Genomic DNA, 22,174 nt, shown 5'->3' on the forward strand with positions numbered 1-22,174 from the left:
TCCTGAGTAGCTGAGATTATAGGTGTGTGCCACCCCACCTGACTAATTTTTATATTTTTAGTAGAGAGAAGGTTTTACCATTTTGGCCAGGCTCGTCTGGAATTCCTGACCTCAAGTGATCCACCTGCCTCAGGCTCCCAAAGTGCTGGGAATACAGGTGTGAGCCACCGCACCCGGCCAAGGATCAAGAGGTTTCTTGCTGAAACCCCTTCCCCAGTGGGTAGCTCAGCCTCTTACCTATGTAGGATTCTTATAATCTTATAGGACCAGATAATAACAAAATAGCATTTGATCCACAAAATAGTACTTGAGCCACATTGAAGGTGGCTAATATTTGGGAAAGCACAAGTCAGCATAATAATCTAAGCTACACAGAATCTTTTATTTATTTATTTTTATTTTTTAGAGACAGCGTCTTGCTCTGTTGCCCAGGCTGAAGTACAGTTGCACAGTTACTGTAACCTTGAACTCCTGGGCTCAAGTGATCCTCCTGCCTCAGCCTCCCAAGTAGCTAGAACTACAAGGCACACTTCATCATATCCAGCTAATTTTAAAATTTTTCTAGAGACAGGGTCTCACTATGCCCAGGCAGGTCTTAAACTCCTGGCTTCAAGTGATCCTTCCACCTGGGCCTCCCAAAATGCTGGGATTATAGGCATGAGCCACTGCACTGGGCCACTACACAGAATCTCAACCTATGTTGCCTATTATTAAAATGGGAAGGCAGCATGGGTCATTGGGAGCTGGAGGAAATATAAGGGTTTGGAATGGAAAAAACCTGGATTAGGAAATGAGGGCTCCAGCCAACGGCCAGTGAAGAATTAAAGCCTTCTGCCAACAGCCATATGAGTGAGCCTGGAAGCAGACCCTACAGCCCCAGTCAAACCTTCAGATGACTGAAGCTCCAGCTGGCATCGTGACTGCACACTCATGAGAGACCCTGAGCTAGAACTACTCTAGTTCACTTCCAAATCCCTGAGATCCAGAAACAGGGAGATAATAAATACTTGCCATTTAAGCCACAAAGTTTGGATCAATTTGTTACATTTAATAGTAATGGTGAGATGCACACACACAGACACACACACACTACATACACAAGTGTGTGTATCAACTAATTCTATCTGTATGAATATGTGAAATAAAACTGAATTTCATTATTGTATTTCACACAGGCTTCTGCAGGTTATTTAATCTTTTTTTTTTTTTTTTTTGAGATAGAGTCTCACTCTGTCACCCAGGCTAGAGTGCAGTGGCACGATCTTGGCTCACTGCAACCTCTGCCTCCCGGGTTCAAGCGATTCTCCTGCCTCAGCCTCCCAAGTAGACAGGCACCCACCATCATCCCTGGCTAATTTTTGTATTTTTGTAGAGACGGTGTTTCACCATGTTGGCCAGGCTGGTCTTGAACTCCTGACCTCAGGTGACCCACCTGCCTTGGCCTCCTAAAGTGCTGGGATTACAGGTATGAGCCACTGTGCTTTGCCTAACTAATCTTAAATGGAAGTTTTCTGCCTCCAGAAGTAGAGGTGACAAGACACTTCAAGGGGCTCTGCCAAAAATAGTTCAGATCCCTGATTAAATATACTTTCAACATATTGCTGAGCTCACAAAGAGTAAGAGAAATATCCAGTAGCCCTGAATCCCCTGATTCTTTTCTACTCTCTCAATGAACAAATTCACTGAGATGAATAGTGAATAACCAGCAAACATAAAAGGTTGAGCAGCTCTGAACACAAATGTTATGACAACAGTTGCCTTTGAGAGAATCAGCTCTGAGCAAGACTCAAAGTAGGGAAGCAGAACCTGAGACTTCTGCAGAGTTTATACCTCTTTAAGGGGGACAGAGTCGTCTCAGGTAGGTAGTTCCTGAGCTCCTGGAAGAAGTTAGCACAAAACTTCTCAGGCTAGAGATTAACATCAAGTAAATAGGTACTCAAAGCCAAAGATTGCCAAAATGCACAAAGATACAAGTCACCATGAAAAAGAGTCACAGAAACAGCAAAATACGTTTGACCTTCAGGTAATTCAGATACAGGAATTGTCAGACAATTAAGTAGCCATGTATGAAATGTTTGAAGAAATAAAAAATGGAATCAGAAATATGAGCAGATAACCAAACATGATAAAACAATTAGATTTATCTGGGGAAAAAACCTAACTTTTAGAAACAAATGATGTAATATAGTTATTGAAATAAACAATGGATTGCTGATCAGCAGATTAGAACTCACAGAGGAGAGAAGTATAGAGCTGGAAGATCATTCTGAAGAAATGACAACAGAGGGAGGATGAAAAAATATATAGGGTAAAAAGATAAAGCTTAGTATTGTAAAGGTAAACTGAGGCTGGAGCTGAACCGGGAACGAAGACACAAGGCAAATGGCAGTGAGAATAGCCTTTATTAGGACTCGCGGGCGAGGTTCCTTGGTCCAAAGGTGCGGACTGAGGGAGGAGGGTAGGGGCTTTTTATACCCCGAGAGGTAGGGAAGCTGGTTGTGCAAACAGGGCCTGGGGGGTCTTGAAACTACTAGGGCAGGAGCTGAGTAAGGGTCATGAGGAAGGGGTATTTGGAAACTTAACCGAAACTGCTGTTTACAAACTTGTGGAATGCAGGTGAGCTGCAGGTCATGGGGGGGTGTGGTTGCCCAGCCAGAACTCTTGACGCATGTAAGTCTACGGGTGTGTACAAGGGTGAAGGGAGTCTTTAACAAAAGGCCTGCTACGCCAGGTAACGCCGCCATGTTGGGTCTAGATTCCTGCCTAACATTCCGACCTCCTTCTAATAAGAAAATGGGGCAAAGTGTTCATCTGGCTGCTTCCTGCTGGTATGGGTCATCATGGGGTTCTTCGGAGGTCAGAACTCGGGTATGGGGTGGAGCAGCATCTGATTGAAAGTGACCTGGGAGTCTTCTTTCATGCAGTCCTGGATGAAGCAGAGGACACAGGGAGCTATGAGTAGCAAGCAGCCAATGATTAGTAAGGGGCTTAGAAAGGATAGGACTTAACTGGCCAGAGACGACTGCCACCACCTAAGTGAGGGCCTTGATCGGAGGTTTTTCTGGTGGAGTCTTTCCTGAATCTTTTCTAGAGTGAGGAGATTGGTTTCTACTAGTCCTGACTCATTGATGTAGTGTTCAGCCGGGAAGGGGAAAGGGGGGGTTAGGTTAGAGGAGTTAAAAGGGCTGGGTAAGGGTACTGCAACCAGTGGGGGCTTATTCTATCTGCTGTGAGGCTTTTTATAGTGGGTGTGAGGAGTATGCCTAGGTAGGTGACAGAAGGGCTGCAAAGTTGAGCCTTAGCCAGGGTAACCTGATAACCTCAGTCGCCTAGAAAATTTAAAAGTGTAGCAGTATGTGCAAGGGAGCACTCCTAGGAAGGACTACATAGTAATAAGTCATCAACATACTGCAATAGTGTGCTGTGGGTCAGGGGATAGAGGACAACATCCTGTGCCAGTGCCTGTCTGAAAAAATGGGGGCTATCACAGAACCTTTGAGGCAAAACAGTCCAAGTCAGCTGGGAAGAAGTATGAGTGTCTGGATCTTCCAATGTAAAAGCAAACAGAAAGTGGCAGTCTGGGTGTAGAGGGATGGTAAAGAAGGCATCCTTCAGGTCAAGGATAGTGAAATGGGTGGTGTCGGGGAATGCGCGAGAGGAGTGTATATGGATTAGGAACAACTGGAAAGGTAGGGACTACTGCCTCATTGATGAGGCGTAGGTCCTGCACAAGATGATAGGCCCCAGAGCTTTTCCATACAAGCAGGATAGGAGTATTGCATGGTGAGTTGGCGGGAACTAGAATGTGCTGTCGGAGCAGGCATGTAATGATAGGTTTTAATCCCTGTCGATGTTCAAGGGAGATAGGGAACTGGGGTCTAGAGGGAAACTTGGAAGGGTCTTTTAGCCAGATGCGGACCGGAGTATGGTGCTGGGCAATGATTGGGGTGGAGGTGTCCCACACCTTAGGGTTAATGGGGACTGGAAACGGGAGTGGGGGGGTCAGCCTGGTGGGGTTTGTCAGGTGAGAGAAGGGGGAAGAGGAATGCGAGGTGTGGGGAGGCGTTGGGTCGGAAGTGAACTGAGGCCCCTAGCTTGGAGAGGAGGTCCCGTCCTAACAAGGGGACTGGGCATGAAGGAATGATAAGAAATGAGTGCGAGAAGAGGGAGCCATCCAGGCAGCAAGACAGAGGAGGAGTCTGGCAGTAGGTGGAGGGAGTGCCGTCAATTCCTGTGACTGTGACAGTGGAGGGGTGGCTGGGGCCACTGAAGGAAGGCAAAACAGAGTAGGTAGCCTCCATGTCCATAAGGAAGGATATGGACTTACCCACTACCTGGAGCATGACCCTGGGCTTGGCGAGAGTGAGAGGGGGCCCCGAGTCTGGGCCTCTTCAATCTTCGTCAGTGTCGAGGAGCTGGAAGGCGCCTCCAATACCTGGAGGAGGGTCGTCACCTGGAGGCACAGCGACCGTCCTTAGGTCGGGGCAGTCTGACCTCCAGTGGCCCATCTGCTGACAGTTCGGACAGGGGCGAGTTGGCTCCTTTGGGTTAGGGCACTGCCTGGCCCAGTGGCCGTCGTTGCCGCACTTGAAGCAGGCACCAGATGGCGCTCGGGGAGTACCTCCTTTCTGGGAGCTCCTGGAGCTGGCTGGCCTCAGGGCTGCTACCAAGGCCTGGGTTTGGAGTTGTACCTTCTGTTTTAGCCTGGCCTGTTGTTGGGCCTCAGCTGCTTCCTCCCTGGAGTTGTAGACCTTGAAGGCCAGTTTGACTAAATCCTGGATGGGAGTTTGAGGGCCTTCCTCCGCCTTTTTAAATTTTTTTGGATATCAGGGGCCGACTGAGAAATGAAATATGAGGCCAAGACGGTTCCTCCTGCGGGGGAGGCAGGGTCAAGGCGGGTGTACTGAATAAGTGCCTCAGTCAGCTAGTTAAGAAAAACGGCTGGATTTTCATCTGTGCCTTGGACTACCTCCTTTAATTTGTTAAGGTTGACTGATATGTTAGAGGCTGCCTGCGTGCCGGCAAGAAGGCACTGAACCATCATGTCTCGGCGGCGGTGGCCTGCCTGCCCTACCTGGTAGTCCCAGTCGGGCTCAGCCAAGGGCACTGCCTCGGTGCCGACTGGCATGGCAGGGTCAGTTAAATGAACCTGGTTAGCGTGCTGCCTGGCTGCCGCTAGGATGCGTTCCTGCTCCTCAGGAGACAGGGTTGAGGTCATAACGACATGGAGGTCATGCCAGGTGAGATCATATGCCTGGCATAGATACCTGAACTCTTTGATATAACGAGTAGGATTGGCCGAAAAGGAGCCTGCATGCTCCTCAACCTTAGACAAGTCTGCCAATGAAAACGGCACATGGACCCGGACTACTCCTTCGGCGCCTGCCACCTCTCGTAAGGGACACAGGAGGTCGGTCCTGGACCGAGTATGGGCAGAGACAAGCGAGGAAGGAGAGGAGGTGGAAGTAGGAGAGGCAGGATCTGTCAGGTTTGGTGGGGACACAGAAGGGGTAGAGGGAAGGGGTGGTGCCGACGAGGATGGGGACAATGAGGGGTTAGAGTAAGGAGGGGGTTGAGTGGAGGACCGAAGAGGAGGCAGGGAAAGAGTGTCAGGAGGCTCAGAGAAGGAGGGAGAGGTGTCCTTCTCCTTGGCTGAGGGAGTAGATTTCGCGAGTAGGACCTGGGCCAACAAACATTGGGCACAGAGGTCTGGGCGAGAACGCAAGTCCTAGAAGGCTTGAACATAGGGTATCTCAGACCATTTGCCTAGTCTCTTACAGAAGTTGGTCAGATCTGTGAGAATGTTAAAGTCTAGAGTGCCTTCTGCAGGCCACTGAGACTGATTATCCAATTTATATTGTGGCCATGCTATTGTGCAGAAGAAAATGAGCCACTTTTGTTTTATGGCTGAGACTTAAAGTCTGGAGATTTGCCAAGAGGCACCTCAGAGGAGATTTTCGGTTTGGTTTGGACTGGGTAGTTCCTATGGTCTCAAGGCGAGCAGTCCGGAGGCAATGGGAGCGTCCCCTCACTGCCACGCGGAATGCGGGGTACGTTGGCTTCTGGGGAGGTTGGATGTCTCCTAGTCCCCGGTGCCGAGGTCACAGCTGACCAGAGAGAGCCCCTGACGCAGCCACGCGTTTTGGACAGGGACTCCCGGAGGGAGCCTTCAGGACGGGGGGAAACTTACCCAGCAGTGATCGAATTGAGTCTTAAATTTGGTGAGACGGCTCCAGGCTTGACGAGGGGATCCTGGCTCGGGGAGAGGAGAGCCTACCCGAGCTAGCAGGGGTCCGGGGAGGGGTCTCCTCCTGGGTGTCGGCACCAAATGTAAAGGTAAACTGAGGCTGGAGCCGAACCAGGAACAAAGACACAAGGCAAATGGCAGTGAGAATAGCCTTTATTAGGACTTGCGGGCGAGGTTCCTCGGTTCAAAGGTGCAGGCTGAGGGAGTCATGCTGAGGGAGGAGGGTAGGGGCTTTTTATAGCCCGAGAGGTAGTGAAGCTGGTTATGCAAACAGGGCCTGGGGGGTCTTGAAACTACTAGGGCAGGAGTTGAGTAAGGGTCATAAGGAAGGGGTCTTTGGAAACTGTTAACTGAAACTGTTGTTTACGAACTTGTGGAATGCAGGTGAGCTGCAGGTCATGGGGGAGTGTGGTTGCCCAGCGGGAACTCTGATGCATGTAAGTCTACGGGTGTGTACAAGGGTGAAGGGAGTCTTTAACAAAAAGCCTGCTACGCCAGGTAACACACATGTTGGGTCTAGATTCCTGCCTAACAAGTATCAGAGTTTTAAGGTATTAAAATGTATGTATTAGAGTTAGATCTAAAATAGTAAGTTGGAGAGTTAAAAGAATATATGTTTTTTTCAAACACACATCAATCCTTTAAAAAATCAACCATGAACAAAGTTTAAAAGCAAGTTCCAGCAACTTTCAAACTATTTTTATCAACAAATGGTATTCTCTCACTACAAAGCAATTAACTCAGGAATCAGCAACAAAAAGATAAATTAAAAATACATATTTAAAAGAATTTAAAAGTAAAAATCCTAAGGTGTCAGAATCACCTGAGAAGCTGAAGAAAACTATAGACGCCCGCTGGGCGCAGTGGCTCACGCCTGTCGTCCTAGCACGTTGGGAAGCCCAGGCGGGCAGATCATGAGGTCAGGAGATCGAGACCATTCTGGCCAACATGGTGAAACCCCATCTCTACTAAAAATACAAAAAATTAGCCGGGCATGGTGGCAGGCGCCTGTAGTCCTAGCTACTCAGGAGGCTGAGGCAGGAGAATGGCGTGAACCCGGGAGGCGGAGCTTGTAGTGAGCCGAGATCACACCACTGCACTCCAGGCTGGGTGACAGAGCGAGACTTGGTCTCAAAAACAAACAAACAAAAAACAAATAAAAACTATAGTTTCCCAAGCCCCACTTCAGAGCTATTGAGTCTGAATCTTTAGGGTTGAAACCCCAGCTTGTGTATTTAAAAAAAAAAATACAAAAAACCCCCAGCATGGATACTTTTGATACACACCCAGGTTTGGCCCTAACTGCATTAACCAATTAATTTGGATCGTTACCTCAATAATCTTTTCCATTGACTTTTAATCCTTTCTTGACTATAATATGAATTTCTACACACACACACACCCTTAAACTGCTTTCCTAGGTGCTGGCACACTCCCCCTCTTACAGGTGGAAGGTGGGTTGATGGGCACAGCAGGCATCTACCTACTATGGCTCATTCAGCTGAAACAGGATATCTTTTGTCTTTACTGCTCAGTTCTTTGCAAATCTGAACCAACAATGCTGTAACGGATGTCAGCAATCAGCATGTTTTGCTCCCAATGTTCTTCCCATCTGTATGCCCACCTGTAGAGCTGTTGTGAAACTGCCTCTTAGGATTGCATTGGTGGAAACTCCTGTCCTGCTTTATTTCCTGAAATGCTTCCTAGAAGGATCTGGTGGTTCTCAAAAGGAATTAGAAATGAAGATCCCAATGGAAGACAGGGAACTGATGGGCCAAACGAACATCAAGCCATTTATAAAGCAAGATCAACATGGTGGGGGTATGGCACTGACACACAGAAGTTTCTGATTAGGACAGTGTGGGAAGGCTGAAGTCAAGGTCTTCTTCCAGCGTCAGGTTTTCTCTGATTCAGAAGGAAAGAAGCCAAAGGGCTCATGTTGGGTTTCCTGTCTAGCAAATTGACCTTGTGTTTAGTGAAAATTTCTCCAAAATCCTGGCAGTAGTTTGACTGTTAGTCTTGGTTCTCATTCTCCTAAGTTTTGATCTTTTTCTTTTGCAGGAAATGGTATCAGGAACTACTTAACTTGATCACATTTTAACCCAAGAGAAAAAGATCTTGAGGACCATCTGTCTTATTAAAAATTATGAACAAAGGAACAGAAATAACATTTTAATTAATACTTCTCCCATTCCTCTCATTTCTACTTTTTTATTACATTAAAATCTATATAATCAAATTTAGTTTTAAAATATTGACAAAATACCAGTATATAGATATTACCTTGGTATTTTGGAACAATATTGGGTATGGTAGCTATTACTTTAGTACTATTCTATATGTTTATATATAGAATCACATGTAAAGTTTTTCTCACTCTTTCCTACAGAATTGGTGATATGGGGCTAAAGCAATTTCTTGATGGTCCTGCAAGCATAAGGATAAGAGAGCTAAATTTAAGCAACTGCGTGCAGCTAAGCGATGCCTCTGTTATGAAACTATCTGAGCGGTATGATAAAACAGTCTTTTACATCATATCATTAGTAATTGTATATTTGATAATAGGAGAAATGAGACACCTAAAAGCAAAGATTTCATGACATTGGGGGGAACATCAGAGATGCCCAGAAGCTGGTTAAATATTCAGTGAAACCATAAGAAAGACATATGAAGTCACAGATTGGACCAGTTTTTAAATTATATTATTATATTTAAATTACATCTGAGATGGAATCATTCCTGAAATAATGAATATCTAGATATAAGTGGCTGTACTTTTTCAAGGAGATTATCTCTAATCTACGTTTTCAAGGAGATTATCTTTACTCCAGCATTTTCCAAGGGGTGTTCTGGCTGGTTACTTTATTCTTGACTCCCCTCTTGTCAGAGGTCTTGTACAATTCCTATAGCACACTTGTAAGGGATAAGTAGGGATCTTAACTTGCACTTTTAGAGGTCATTCATTGTGGTACTTATATGATAGTTTTTATATGTATGTGATATATTTTTTCCTTGTTAGAAGTTGCAATATGAAACTAAATTACAGAAAGTCATATAATAATCTGCCCTTTCATCCAACTTTGTAATGTCAAATTACTTTTTACTTTTAGTCTTACTTTTATGTTGAGTAAAGGAAAATCCTTACTTCAATACCATTTGTTTTCCCAAGAGAGTTTTTATATGAAGAAATTGCTTACTGACAATATGATTGATAGCTAAAATTAATTCATGCTACTTTCTTTTAGCTGCCCTAATTTAAACTACTTGAGTTTACGAAATTGTGACCATTTGACGGCCCAAGGAATTGGATATATTGTAAACATCTTTTCCTTGGTATCAATAGATCTCTCTGGAACAGACATCTCTAATGAGGTAAAAAAAGTTCAAAACAGTACAATGACTTTTGTTTTCTATAATACAATTATTTGCTATTTTGTAAACAATGGAGAGAACAATGATATGTTTTATTTCTTATCCTATTATGAAAGTGAAGTTTAGGGATATTGTTTCTAGAAGGGTGATAAAAAAGTTTCTTTGTGAATCAACAGTCATGTTTCTCTGTTTAAAAAATAGCAAAATATAGTATTTGGAGGAAAGTCATGACAGATCAGAGTATGTCATGATAATTTGAGATTTGTTTCATTATAGAAGTTTTGGAGATAATATATGTTAGATGGCTTAACTGTATGTTTCTTACAGATTACACATTTTATAAGACTGCCTGAATGCCTTGAGATCTGAGTCTTTAGTTCAAGACTATAAGTCTAGAAATGGCCTCAACAAATCTACAAAAGGATATATTTTAGGGAATTCATTTTCTGCAAGCTGTTGATTGTATTCATCAGGGTTGAGACTCAGGCCATATCCATCTTATCCCTCTGGGACTGCTCCATTTACTAATCAAAAGGATAACCCTGAGAGATTTGCCATGTTTCTGAAAGAAATAAATGGGCTATAGTTATATTAAGGAATATATGGACTTCTGTTGAAAATCATGCGTTTGGAGGGATATAGGAAGACAATATCTTATATCCTGTATCCTTCCTATATAGGAGGGATAGCCCCAGTGCATCCTTTAACATGAACTGTTTCTCTCCACTTCTCACTGCATTGTAGACATCTGTGTTATGTGTTCATTCTTCGTCAACATTCAGTGGGGTCTTTTAAATGAAGGACTAGATCTGTTCATTGGTCTAGGTTCTTTCCTTTCTTTATCTATGAATGAACTTGGATTCAGCCTCCTTTCTGCTAGATGATCTCCTCTTCCCTTCCATATCATCCATGAGTGATATGAGATTGTGGGTAGGGAGCAGTATCATGGAGTCAACTCATTATGGCAGGGTGAGTGTCTGGTCTTCCCAATGTTGTCTTCTGTCCAAGCTGGAATTCACTGAGATGTACGAGGGCCCATTTGGTGTTTAGTTTCCTGTCCAGGTGGATCCCGGATGTCTCTTCCTTGTTCCAACTCCAAGGCCCCTTCAAGTCTTCAGGCTTACCTGTCATGTCTGCTTTGCTCTGGACTCCTCTGGGTTTTTCTGCGTCGTGGAGATCCTGTGAGGCTGTCTTAGGTCCACGGTCCTAGACACCTGCTGGAGACATTTTCTTGCTCCCGCATCATGGATGTTTTTGCCCCCAAACCCATGACTCACCCTGCCCTTGCTCTGCTACATGGTGACTCACACAAGTCAGCTGGATTCCAGAGTAGGGTTGGTGCTTGTGAGACATTTGTGAGTGATTAAAGGGCCAGCAGAAGGGATATTCCAGGGTTTTCCTCTACCTTTCTTGGCATCATCATCATCAGCTGCATTTCCTTAGTGGTATACTCCCCTCTGAACCACAGGCCTGCTGTGGTTCCAGCTTCCCTGAATGACCTTGACCTCTGGGCTTCTATAAGATCATATCTTCCCATTGTCCTTCCAGCACAGGGACAGTAGTGGCTTCCTACTGCTGCTAAGTTCTAGATTTTGTCACTGTCCCATTTGGCTTCTCAGTTTCTCTACCATCTATATAGCCACTCCCCCATTAAAATTAAATCTCAGTTTTGAATACTCAGGGTTGTTTTTCCTTTTCCCATTGACTCTTAACTGATGCAATGATGAGCACAGGAACACTCTGTCTTACTGCTTTTATCAACCCTCCTGGGAAAGGTGGAATGGGTTCCCATCTACTTAGGCCCCCAAGCCTACCTGGGGGTTCCAACTTTTTCTCTAGCTGGATAGAGACTGAGAAGGTCTAGAACACACCCCCATGTGGTGAATTTCTCAGCATTTGCTTCCCTCTGGCTCTCCCGTCCCCTCCTCTTTTCTCCTGTCCTCTCCTTTCCTCCTCTCCCTTCTCGTCTTTTTCCCCTCCACCTCCTCTCTCCCCTCTTCTCATATTTGCTCCTCTCCTTTTGACATAGATTATTTTCCTAATCTGGGAGTGGAAAAGAATGTTCCAACCAATTACATGGTTTTGAAAAATGTTATGCTCCAAGTCTTTCAGGGCTTGGGCTTTTGAAGCTTAAAGGCCCAGGATTTTTCTCCTGTGTTCTTTTGTAAGAACCTTTTCCTGAAACATAGGAGTAGAATGGCCAGCTGTTGTCTGAAGGGTCACAGAGTGACAAGAAGTAGAGAATCAAAGCACATTATAAAACACATCAAAATATGACTCCCCCACAGCACTTACCACAAGGCTGAAGTGCCTGGGGAATATTTGTTGACTGAATGGAGTAAAGGTTAAAATGCTTATTTAGTTTTTAGCATTTGGGGAAAGCTCAGGTTTTATTTTTAAAGACTGTATATTAAAATTTTATCTACAGAGGACAAGTTGAAAACTTAGGAATATAGGCCAGGCACAATGCCTCATGCCTGTAATCCCAGCACTTTGGGAGACTGAGGCAGGCAGGTCACTTGAACCCAAGAGTTTGAGACCAGCCTGGGTAACATGATGAAACCCCATCTCTACAAAACATACAAAAATTAGCCGGGTGTGGTGATGCGCACCTACAGACCCAGCTACTCAGGAGGCTGAGAGGTGGGAGTATGGCTTGAGCCCGGGAGGTCAAGGCTAGCGAGCTGTGATTGTACCACTGCACTCCAGCCTGGGAAACCTGGGCAACAGAGTAAGATCCTGTCTCAAGAAAACAAAAAACAAAAAACTTCGGAGTATAGCCTTGAGTTCTAGTCTCTGTTTTTATTTTCTTCTGAAGCATATATGTAATTTAAGAGAATTATAAATGGATATCTCTGGGGAATTATACTAATTGTTTTCTGCTAAAAGATTGAAAAATAAGTCTTCTGTTGTTTTCTTTCTCCGAGTCAGTTAAACTCTGATCTAAAAAGCAAATGATTGACAATTACAGTGCTACAACAGCTGAGGAAGCTAACCTCAAACAGTCAAATTAAAATGAGTCAGCCCGGATGTCAACTTGGGCAGCTAAACACCAGCCTGATTGATTATAGGTCTGAGTAAGTGCAAATTTGACTACACACATAACATTCAGGATTTAAACTGGAATGTTACAGATACCCAGCAAAGATCAAATGTGACCAGTTGTGCCATTTGGGGGAAAATTTCCCATGTTTTCTAATAATTGTGTTCATTCTCAATTCTTAATGGTGAATTTTCAGTTAGAATCACACTACTCATTTAGTTAACAAGTATTTACTCTGACTACATTGTGCTCAGTGCTGAGAATACTGGAATGAACAAAACAGCCATGATTCCTCCTCCTAGTACTTATATTCTAGTGGGAAGACAGGAGTGGGGCAAGTGGTTACAAAGTATGATGAGTGTGGGAAACAGAGAGGGGAAACCTAACCTGGCTCAGAGAACTTCTTTTCCCAGAGAAGAAAGGATGTTCTGTGAGCCAGAGAAGCAGCCTGCACAAAGGCATAGAGGTTTAAAAGTGTGAGACATCAAGAAACCCATACATTTGGGTATGGCCTGAGAAGTATGGTGAGAGATGATGTTTGAGAGGTAGACAGGGGTCAGGTCATTGAGGGTCCAGAGGCCACATTAAGGAATTTGATCTCTGCTCTTTGGGCCGTGGAAGGACATTCAGTATTGTCAGAACAGTAACATGGTCAGATTTTTATTCTGAAAAGGTCACTTCTATCTGCTAGACAGATATGGGAATCATAGATGCATAGTGACCAATTATAAAGCAGTCATCCAGGTGAAAAGTTATGAAGGCCTATGTTAGGGAGAGGGCAGTAAGCATGTAGCAAAGTCAGCACAGTTGGCAGACACTGAGGAAGAAGAAACACTGAGATAGAGCTCAACTGAATGTGAGGATAAGGAAGAGAGGGAGTGAATCAAGGATGGCACCAGAGTTTCGGCTTGAGCATCTGCATAAAGGATGGTGTGCCTTCCTCAGCTGTGTCCCTTACACAGTCAGGGAGCAGGTTTGCTGCAGGTTGGGAAAATGAACATGTTTAGTTTGATTCACTTGCAGGACAGCTTTATAGAGATGTAGCTCAGGAAACTAATCGAAATTCACACCTCAAAAGTAGAAGAGCTTTTTTGGGGTTGGAGAGGCTAAAGGGACATTGTGTTCTGAACAATCATGAAAACTCAAGAAGAAGTGGATCAGCAAAGACAAAAATCCAGACATTTAGAAATCCAGAAAGATGTTTATTGGAGAGAACTAACTTAAATGGGGGAAGCAAAGAGGAGAACACAGTTATTTCAAGATTTATATGTTTCATATAATAATCTTATTCTCCTCAGTTATTCCTTTTGTGGAAAATAGTGAATCATTTATTGTATCATCCATGAATAAAAGTTGTTTAGGATGTTACCTACCAAGTACATATTAGGGAAAGAGGAAATATGTCAATTTGCCTCTTCTTATATAATTAGGATAGGGTTCTAAGTGGGAGAAATAGCTTACTAATGTGATAATATCTTAAGGTATCTTTAGAAATCTTTAATATCCTACAGCTTTTCAAAGTATTCACTTAAATGGGCTATTATTCATTCCCTTCCTGCTCCAGAGGATTATCTGAATATGAGGTTATATCTCCATGTATGTGGGAAAATATTTCCTGCTACTTAATCAGATTATCATTTACTAAAGACCACAGGATCCATGGTGAGGGCAGTTCAGTCTGTTACTTAAGTTGCCTTAGTCACCACCATATTTGTTGTTCAAAGGAAAAGTGAGTCAGAGCAGTCTCCCAGACAGTGTGCTTAGACAGTGGTTTAAGAACACTCTTTTATTTGCTTGATTTTCAAAAATTTTTATTATGAGTACAAGATCTTCAGTGCCTGTTATGTAGGCAATCTCCTGCAGTTCCCTCACTAGAATATCAGATCCATGAAGACTGAAACTTTGTTTTGTTTACTGCTGTTTTCCCAGAACCCTGGGAAGTAGTAGACACTTGATCAATACTCATTGAATGAAGGAAAAAAATGCTAGGCTCTAGGATTAACAAATGTGAGTAAGACCTATTTTCTGCAGCCCAGTTTGGAAGGGTGGGTGTGGGCAATTTAGATATGATGGGGCAGGCATAGTGATAGAGGTGAGGAGAGGAAAGGATCTCTTAATTCAGCCTGCCCAACACAGAAGCATGTGAATGTATCCTTGTTCAAGGAACTTGATGTAGCTTAGTCCTGCTAGAATACACTATATAAAAAAGAGATATCATGGAGGGAATTTCATGCTCTGTCAAGGAGGTTGGACTTGCACTAATGGGTGATGTGTAGGGGAGTCATAGTCATAGTCAGCCTTCCATTTTAGGTAGATTATAGATTATTTGGGTTGTTCTCTGGGGGACAGACTGAAGAGGAGAAGGACTGGGGGCAGGGAGGCAAGTAGGAGGTATTTTAGTAGTTAAAGGAAGAGATGAGGAGTTCTTGAACTAGGTCAGAGGCTTGAACAAGTATGGAAAGGACATATTAAAGAATGTTTAGTAGCTAAAACTGAAATAACTTGGTGATTGATTATTGTGGAAAATGAGGACCTGGGTGGAGGGATGGGAAGACAAGAATTGACTTAAAAGTTCTGGCTTTGGAATAAAAAATTTAAAAATTGGCCAGGTGTGGTGGCTCACACCTGTAATCCTAGCATTTTGGGAGGCTGAGGTGGGCAGATCACTTGATCTCAACAGTTCAAGACCAGCTTGGCCAACATGACAAAACCCCATCTCTACAAAAATACAGAAAAAAAAAATTAGACAGGCATGGTGGCAGGCTCCTATAGTGCCAGCTACCTGGAGGTCTGAGGTGGGAGGATCACTTGAGTCCAAGAGGTCAAGGCTGCAGCAAGCTGAGATTGTACCACTGCACTCCAGCCTGGGTGACAGTGAGACCCTGTCTTAAAAAAAAAAAAAATTAAAAAATATTTTTTAAATCTGGCTTTGGGTGGATGGAGGTCCTACCTCTAAAAAGATAGGTAATATAAGAGAAGTAACAGGTTTTGAGGGAAAGATGGTTTTAGTTTTATCAGACTGAGTTCGAATCTGGGGGATATTCAGGCCAAAGGAGTGGGAGAGAAATGATTACCAGACCTGCAGATGGGGGAGTCACTCTCATGGAAGTGTGAATATGGCCAAGATCCTCAAGGACAGTGTAGGGGCATGAGGAGAAATGTACTCCCAGGAAGAACGTAGCAGAACACCAGTGTTTAGGGAGTGGAAAGAAGAAGATAAATCCATGAAGGAGACTAAAGAAAGAAGGTCAAAAAGATTGTAAGAGAACCAGGTGATGTAGTCAAGTGTGGAGTGTAATGGGAATAACAACAGTGTCTAATAAAACCAAGAAATTAAACCAGGGAAAGACAAAAATTAAAGAAAGAAAAATTCTTTTTAGAGACAGGGTCTCACTCTGTCCCCCAGGCTAGAATGCAGTGGCACCATCAAAGCTTACTGCAGCCTTGACCTCCTAGATTGAAGCAATAGTCCTGCTTCAGCCTCCTGAGTAGCTGGGACTATAGGCAAGTGCCGCCACACCCAGCATGACCAAAATTTGAAGGAACATTTACTATTAATTAAAGAAACCTCTGTCTGACCACCTCATGCCCCTGCTCGGCTCATTTCCTTTCCCTCAGCCCCACTGCTCTCATTTAGCTCCTCAAGCCGAATCCCTTCCTACCTCAGGACCTTTCCATATGTTACACCTCCTGCCTGGGTCTGCAACTCCTTCCGTTCTTCATGTGCCTGGGTAGGGGCAGATGCTAAGCAAGTAATCACTGATGATAATGACAACAAAGCATCTTGACATAAGTTAATAGTGCCAGTTTTTACATTTATGACATTATTTTTTCTATTATAAATATTGGTCATGTCCATAATTATCAGAAAATCACACTTCTCAATCTAGATCATTTCAAGGCAATATCAATGGGTTTGTATTACGGATTCATTCTTTAAGAAAACATAAATCATATGGTGATGTCAATGTCTCTAGATTTTTAAAAAATAAGTAAGTGTCGTTTAGTTCCTAATGTGTTGTATATTATCTCTGCCACATTACAGCATAGTTCCCTAGGGGAGTGTTACCTGTTATATTATTACAGTAATAATGGGTCTTAAATTACTGACAGCATACAGATTATTTTCAAATTGAATTGCAAAAAGAAGAACTCTAATTGAATATTGGCATGCTGTTTCCATGTTAGTTTTAATTGTATGTGTTATAAGGCTATCTAGTTTCAGCTATTTCTAGCCAAAAAATCTATTACTAAATACTATACTAAAATAGAAAGAAGCCAATGTGAGAACTTTAATAGTCATTGGTAGAGTCTAATCATTTCTTATAACTGCCCATCTGTGTCCTCTCCATCCCCACTGCCCCTGGCTTAGTTCAAGCACTATTTCTCGTACTCACTTTTGCTGCAGGGTTAGCTTCCAGCATGCAAATCTCAGTCTGTCTATAAAAACAGACACACAGACCAGTGGAACAGAATAGAGAAACCAGAAGTAAGCCCACACATTTCTAGCAAGCTGATTTTTGAAAAAGGCACCAAGAACACACATTGGGGAAAGAACATTCTCTTTAATAAATGTTGCTGGAAAACCTGGATAGCTACATGCAGAAGAATAGAACTAGATTCCCATCTCTCACCGTATACAAAAATCAACTCAAAATGGATTAAGGACTTAAATGTAAGAGCCAGAAATATGAAACTATTTGAATAAAGAATAGACGAAACACTTCAGGACATTGGTTTGGGCAAAGATTCTTTTGGATGGTACCTTAAAAACACAGGCAACAAAAGAAAAAAAATAGAAGAATGGTATTATATCAACCTAAAGAGCTTCTGTACAGCAAAGGAAACAGTCAGCAGAGTGAAGAGACTACCTGTGGAATGGGAGAAAATGTTTACAAACTATGCTTATCTGACAAGGGTTCAATATCCAGAATATACAAGGAACTCAAACAACTCAATAGCAGAAAAACAAATAATCCGATGGGCAAAAGACCTGAATAGGCATTTATCAAAAGAAGACATACATGTGTACGGCCAACAGGTACATGAAGACAAACTCAACGTCATTAACACCAGGGAACTGCAAATCAAAACTGCAATGAGCTGTCGCCTCACGCCAGTTAGAATGGCTATTATCAAAAAGCAAAAAGTAACAAATGCAGGCGAGGATATGCAGAAAGGGGAACTCTTATAGACTGTTGATCGAAATTACAATTAGTACAGCCATTGTGGAAACATTATTGAGGTCCCTCAGAAAATTAATAATAGAACTATCATATGATCCGGCAATCCTACTACTTGTTATATATCCAGAGGAAATGAAATCAAGCCAGGCACAGAGGCTCATGCCTGCAATGCCAGCAATTTGGGAAGCCGAGGTAGGCAGATCACTTGAGGCCGGGAGTTCAAGACTAGCCTGGCCAACATGGCGAAACCTTGTCTTTACTAAAAATACAAAAATTAGCTGGACATGGTGGTGCATACCTGTGATCCCAGCTACTTGGGAGGCTGAAGCATGAGAACTGCCTGAACCTAGGAGGTAGAGATTGCAGTGAGCTACTGAAGCACTGCACTCCAGCCTGAGTGACAGAGTGAGACTATCTCAAAAATAAAACAAAACAACAACAAAAAACCCACAAAGGAATTTAAATCAGTATGTCAAAGAGATATATGCACTCCCATGTGCACTGCAGCCAGTATATACGATCAGCCGAAGTGTCCATCAATGGATGAATGGATTAAAAAAATGTGATATATATATGCACAATAGAATACTATTCAGCCCAAAAAGCATGAAATCTTTTCATTTGTGACAACATGGATGAGCCTAAAGGACATTGTGTTAAATGAAATAATCCAAGCACAGAAAGACAAATATCTCATGATCTCACTCATATGCGGAATCTAAAAAAGGGGATCTCACAGAAGTAGAGAGGAGAATAGTGGTTACCAGAGGCTGGGGAGGGAGTGGTGAGTGTCTCATGTGTCCGTGTGAAGAGATCACCAACAGGCTTTGTGTGAGCAACATGGCTGTTTATTTCACCTGGGTGCAGGCGGGCTGAGTCCGTAAAAGGAGTCAGCAAAGGGTGGTGGGATTATCACTGGTTCTTATAGGTTTTAGGATAGGCGGTGAAGTTAAGAGCAATGTTTTAGGGGCAGGGGATGAAGCTCACCAAGTACATTCTCAAGGGTGGGGAGAATTACAAAGAAACTTCTTAAGGGCAGGGGAGATTACAAAGTATATTGATCGGTTAAGGTGGAGCAGAAACAAATCACAGTGGTGGAATGTCATCAGTTAAGCTATTTTCACTTTTTTTGTGGATCTTCAGTTGCTTCAGGCCATCTGGATGTACACATGCAGGACGCTGGGGATAGGATGGCTTAGCTTGGGCTCAGAGGCCTGACAGTGAGGGGAGATGAGGAGAGGTTGGTCAATAGGTACAAAGTTACAGTGAGATAGGAGGAATAAGTTCTGGTGTTCTATCGCATGGAAGGGTGACTGTAGTTAACAATAATGTATTATTGTATATTTCAAAGTAGCTAGAAGAAAGGAGTCTAAATGCGCTCACCACAAAGGAATAAATGATCAGTGAGGTGACAGATATGCTAATTACTCTGATTTGATCATTACACAATGTCTACATGTGTTGAAACATCACACTGTATCCCATAAATAGGCACAATTATTTTGTGTCAGTAAAAAGCAAAGCTTAAAAAATATCTGGCTGGGCGCGGTGGCTCATGCCTGTAATCCCAGCACTTTGGGAGGCCGAGGCAGGTGGATCATGAGATCAGGAGATCGAGACCATCCTGACTAACACGGTGAAACCCCGTCTCTACTAAAAATATAAAAAAAAATTAGCCAGGTGTGGTGGTGGGCGCCTGTAGTCCCAGCTACAGGAGGCTGAGGCAGGAGAGTGGCGTGAACCTGGGAGGCGGAGCTTGCAGTGAACTGAGATCGCACCACTGCACTCCAGCCTGTTTGACACAGCGAGACTCTGTCTCAAAAAAAAAAAAAATTATATCTGTCTATCTATCTATCTATCTATCTATCTATCTATCTATCTATCTATCTATCCATCCATCCATCTTTCTGAGCCTATCACTCCCTGGCTTGGAGTTCCTTGGGGACTCCACGCTGCTTACAGTATCAATGGGCTGGTAGAGCAAGCTCTTCCTGAGGTGGCCCTTGCCCACCCCTGCAGCCCTACTTCCAGTTGACTCCTGCCTCTCATCCTCAGCTCCAGAGACACAGAACTGACTCTCCTACAGCTCCTCAAACATGCTGTGTTCTTGTTTCCCCATCTCTACAAGTTATTCCCTCTGTCTGAAACACCCTGTCCCCTACTTGTCCGCCTAGTAAATTCTTCTTTTTTTTGTTTGTTTGTTTGGGTTTTTTTTGGATACAGAGTCTTTCTGTGTCACTTAGTCCAGAGTGCAGTGGCATCATCATAGCTCACTGCAGCCTCAACCTCCTGGGCTCAAGCGATCCTCCTGCCTCAGCCTCCCAAGTAGCTGGGACTATAGGCACACACCATCACGACTGGCTGATTTTTCAATTTTTATTGTGTAGAGATTGGGTCTTGCTATGTTCCCCAGACTGGGCTGAAACTCCTGGACTCAAGTGATCCTCTTGCCTCGGCCTTCCAAAGTGTTGGGACGATAGGCGTCAGCTGTCATGCTTGGCCTTGCTTATCTCTTAAGTTTCAGCTGTGGGGAAGTTTTCCTAGAATTTCTGGGCAGGCTTAGGATCTCCTACTTTGTGTTTCCACTGCACTTTCTGTATGTCTCTACTGAAGCAATCAGCTCGTTATATTCTAGTATCTGTTCCATGCCTGTCTCCCTATAGCACTGTAAGCTTCCCAAGGGAAGAGACTGGATCATCCCGTCTTTGGGATGCCTAGCAAGATGCCTAGTTCATAGGAGGCACACAAAATGTTTGATCAGTGAGTGAATGAATGAATCTGGCACGATTTCCTTCCTCTTAACAAAACACTTAAGGCTTCTTTAAATTCCACATTGTCTCAGCTATGGTCTGGGCTGGAGTGAAAGCACTTACAGCTGCGTGTCTTAAATCTGATGATACACTTGAAAGAGACCACCCATCTGCATGGAATACACACACAAATAAAGCCTGAGTCCAGGGAAGCAAAGCCTCTAAAGCAGGAAACACATGAAATCACTTGGGATTCAAGAAATAGGAAGAATGAGAGTTGAAAGGAAGCAGGGTAGTTCAGAGACAAATAGATTTGCCATGGATTTTCAAAAAGTACATAACAAGAAGTCTGCCCAATTATGGGCTTTTGGTTTTTTTCGTATGGAGCTGGACCTCTCCTAGTTCTCCTCAGGCCCTTCTCTCCAGCCAGTGGCCTTATATGAATCTGCTGGTCCCATCGCGCAGTGATAGTGGTTCCTTCTCACAGAGGTTATGGTCCCTTGTCTCCTGTTTCTAGCAAAGTGCCTACTAAAAACGCTGCAAACAGAAGTGACCAACTTGAGCCTGTCACTTCCCTCAAGATGGATCTTTGGCAGCATGACTCTCCTGTCTACCTCCATTAGGTAGGAGGCAAGCAGTCTCAAGGCCAGGTGATCTACTTCCAGATAACAGAGATGCCAATTTTCCTTCCTTCTATGAGCATCACAATACAGAATCTATTTCTGTGTGGTGATCAAAGCTTGCTTTCCTTTAGACTTGTAGGTCAATAAATTAGGTCAGAGAGGTTGATACATTTTCAAAAGAAATGTGATTACAAAATTCATACTAACAATTGATTAAGTAGAAATAAACAAAAATAATTGAGAAGACTGGTAGTTCCAGCTACCGAGGAAGCTGAAGCTGGAGGATCCCTTAAGCTCAGCAGTTTGAGATCAGCCTGGGTGATACAGCGAGACACTGTCTCTTAAAAATTAAAATAAAATCAGCTGGGAGCAGTGGCGCACCCTGTAATCCCAGGGAGTATTTGGGAAGCCAAGGCGGGCGAATCACAAGGTCAAGAGATCGAGACCATCCTGCCCAACATGGTGAAACCCCGTCTCTACTAAAAAAAAACCCACAAAAATTAGCCAGGTGTGGTGGCACGTGCCTGTAGTCCCAGCTACTCGGGAGGCTAAGGCAGGAGGATTGCTTAAACCCGGGAGGGAGAGGTTGCAGTGAGCCAAGATCGTGACACTACACTCCAGCCTGGCTATAGAGCGAAACTCCATCTCAAACAAAACCAAACAAATAAAAATAAATAAAATGATTGAGAAGAAAATGTACATTATATTTATAAAATCCTAATTACTAACTAGAGTAGAAAAGGGAAGATCGCTTGGGAGATGAAGATAAATTTTCGAGAACATTGTACGTGACAGTATTATCAGTGAATTTAGAAGGAGGATGTGCTAATTGAGATAATACATATTTCCAAGTATAACTTTTGTTCTTCATCTCTGAGAGAATGTGGTATGCAATACCAAACAGAGCAAATCTTTCAGAAAGAAGCATGTGAAATGTAAGTCCTGATTCAAAC

The 22,174-nt window shown here is 43.4% G+C and overlaps 1 protein-coding gene across 1 annotated transcript in view; it reads left to right on the forward strand.

Annotated features, from left to right (window-relative positions):
- The window catches only part of FBXL13 (F-box and leucine rich repeat protein 13), a 277,423-nt gene that overhangs the window by 199,647 nt on the left and 55,602 nt on the right, over positions 1-22,174 (forward strand). The window contains exons 16-17 of the mRNA XM_030932545.1: positions 8,637-8,756; positions 9,493-9,619. Of these exons, the coding sequence (XP_030788405.1) occupies positions 8,637-8,756; positions 9,493-9,619 (247 nt within the window). The remainder of the gene's footprint in view (positions 1-8,636; positions 8,757-9,492; positions 9,620-22,174) is intronic.

The sequence above is a fragment of the Rhinopithecus roxellana genome, chromosome 6 (assembly GCF_007565055.1).
Source record: "Rhinopithecus roxellana isolate Shanxi Qingling chromosome 6, ASM756505v1, whole genome shotgun sequence".
Lineage (NCBI taxonomy): Eukaryota > Metazoa > Chordata > Mammalia > Primates > Cercopithecidae > Rhinopithecus > Rhinopithecus roxellana.